The sequence below is a fragment of the Poecilia reticulata genome, linkage group LG17 (genome assembly GCF_000633615.1).
Source record: "Poecilia reticulata strain Guanapo linkage group LG17, Guppy_female_1.0+MT, whole genome shotgun sequence".
In the NCBI taxonomy this organism is placed as follows: Eukaryota; Metazoa; Chordata; class Actinopteri; order Cyprinodontiformes; family Poeciliidae; genus Poecilia; species Poecilia reticulata.
The window spans coordinates 669,625-672,193 of NC_024347.1; the positions used below are offsets into that span (position 1 = coordinate 669,625).

Consider the following 2,569-nt stretch of genomic DNA (forward strand, 5'->3'; position numbering starts at 1 on the left):
TAATAGTCGCAAAAAGCAGGGTATCTAGCTTTTTTGCTAGCTGGTTTGCAAGAGTATATTAGCAGTTAGTTRGCGGTAGCCTCAACCGCCTCGAGTCACAGAACAAAGTGATGATGTCCTTGCGTGACTCAAACTTTTGTCTGACAGAAAACTACATATACGACAATAAAAAGTCCTGCCAAGACAAAATTTAAGACCTGTGATTCACGTATTTATGTCCAACTTACATTTTTAGAAATTYAAGACTTTTTAAGGCTTTAATTTTAGATGCATGAATTTAAGACTTTCTAAGGAYAGGCAGACATCATGCAGATTGTGTATGCTGACTTGTTGCATTGTCTGTATCACAGAAACAGCATTCTTCATCAAGTTGTTTATCTTTTCTAAGTCCCTTTTTTGACGCTGCTACCCCAACAGGTAATGGCAGAAGAGATGTCCACTATGGACTTACAGAAGATATACAGCAGCTAGCTGCAAACAGTGGAGAACCTAAGCTTCCTAAAGAGTACCGTCTGCTCCGTCCCTTATCTTAGACAGCTTTACTGTTGCATCCCCAGGGCAGGCCGTTCTCCAGGTGAACACCATAATGTTATTTCTAAATATGACAGTTCTTTGGAAAGTTGTCCGAAGCTTACTCACAGTATGGGAAGCAATCCTCCGGTTCCATASTGTCATCGTCCAGCTCCGATAAGTCRTCTTCCTCCTCTCCAGGCTTCCTCATGTCCACGGTGCTGCCCTCCGAAAGGCTGATCTTCTCCTGGAGAAGAAGGTTAGTCAAAGTTACCGCACTGTACTACGCAAAACGGTGCGGAAACCGCAGTGCCGGGATGCAGTTCAGAGTCAATTTTGATGAGATTTTCCTGTTTAGTAAGGGCAACATATTTCCAATGATTTTTTCAGGAAGGAGGTGCAGACTCAATCCAATAAAAAGGGTACGAAGAAGTTTAATCCAGGAATAATCACAGGACCTAGGGACCAGATTACCAGCATGACAATTTWTTTTGGTTTTCTAAAGGTGCAGGAACAACAGTGGTGTGACAACATCAAGACAAGCAACAACAATCTCTCCAAAACTGAATTACTAGAGTGTAAGACGTGGTTTTTCTTTGTTTTTTTTACAACTAACTAATTACCAGCCGTATTCCTGTCAACGGTGCGTGCGTTTGACGCACTACTCAGGCAGAACTCCTCCTTGTTTTGAACTGTGAGCAGCTGCTGATGCTCTGCTAAGCCGATGGAGGTTTGAAGGAGGGCGGTGTGATGTGGAGCGTAGGCAGCAGGCTGTTCGGCTCAGCCTGGCCTCGTCTGGCTCTCCTCAGCTGTGGGAGCTTAATCTGTTCTACAAAGCCCAGCTTCACATCTGGCCCACTCCTGTCCGCTGGCCAGACAGACAGAGAGAGAGGCAGGCAGACAGATAACCTCCATCTCAACACACGCCTCGCGCTCCGGATACCGCTTTCCAACACACTTTTAAGCTAGCTGGAAAGCGATGGCGGTACAGGGCTTAACTTGTTGGATTTTTTTAAAGGAATAAACAAAAACATATAATTACTGTAGGAATTACAGCTTTCTTAATAACTAAACTTAATAACTAAACTTATTAAGAAAGCTGTCCATTCCACAAAGATGCAGCTTTTTTTTTTTTTTGTGCAGCTAAGCTAACTGCTAAAGCTAGCTGGTTCACAGTGCAGAACACCACACATCGCCCATGTAGCGACAAAACAATCTACAAACCTTTCTCCCAATGTTAGATTTGTGTGATGTAAAAAAAAAAGTGCTAATGATGAATCATACAAAAAGCAAACATTTCCCCTTTAATGTCATTTATCTCCTGTTCAATTCAACTGRAAAACAAATAAATCTGTTCAGACACATAAGGTTAATTGCACTACTAATTGATCAATAGTCATAGTTGTACTCAAAGTATTTACAGTGCCTTGCAAACATATTTTTACAAAAAAAAGTTACATTTGGTATGCATTTGTATTCAGCCTCTTTTTTTATCCCTGGTGTGTTTCTTGATCTACATGATTCTGTTCAATTATGTTTTTAAGAAATTTCACAGAGCTAATTGGGTGACATCTGAAGGCTATTGGTTCTACTTTGAATTTATTTATTGCATAAAATTGTAATAAAGCAAAAAGTTTTTGACAAACATAAAAAGYTAAAAGAGGATGATTGTACACGTCTTTGCGTGTGAGTYCACAAACTTTGGCAAGAACTGGGKGSTACWCAGCCCTGTTAAAATTCCAGAAAWTTTTTTYAACACCTTTACAAAAAATTTGCTAAAAACAAACAATTCTTAAATGTGTCCATCCTTCAACTAAAGCAGCTTTCCAGGGTCTCACCAGAACTTGTTTGTACAACCAGACCCTTCTGATCTTTTGTAGCCCCTCAGCGAACTATTAATTCAGATAAAAGAAGCAAAATGTGGGAAAATCCACCAAAGGATATCCGGACTTATTTCAGTTCAGTCACATTCAGTATAATTTCTGGCAGGAGTGAATGTAAGAAAATGAATTAGGAGATGCTTCAACTAAGTTTTAGCTTTAAAGCGTGAAGTCTAACA

The 2,569-nt window shown here is 40.2% G+C and overlaps 1 protein-coding gene across 1 annotated transcript in view; it reads right to left on the minus strand.

Moving 5' to 3' along the window:
* The window catches only part of LOC103478857 (sodium channel protein type 4 subunit alpha B-like), a 49,745-nt gene that overhangs the window by 12,020 nt on the left and 35,156 nt on the right, over window positions 1-2,569 (minus strand). Inside the window, 1 exon segment of the mRNA XM_017310102.1 lies at window positions 640-757. Within this exon segment, the coding sequence (XP_017165591.1) occupies window positions 640-757 (118 nt within the window).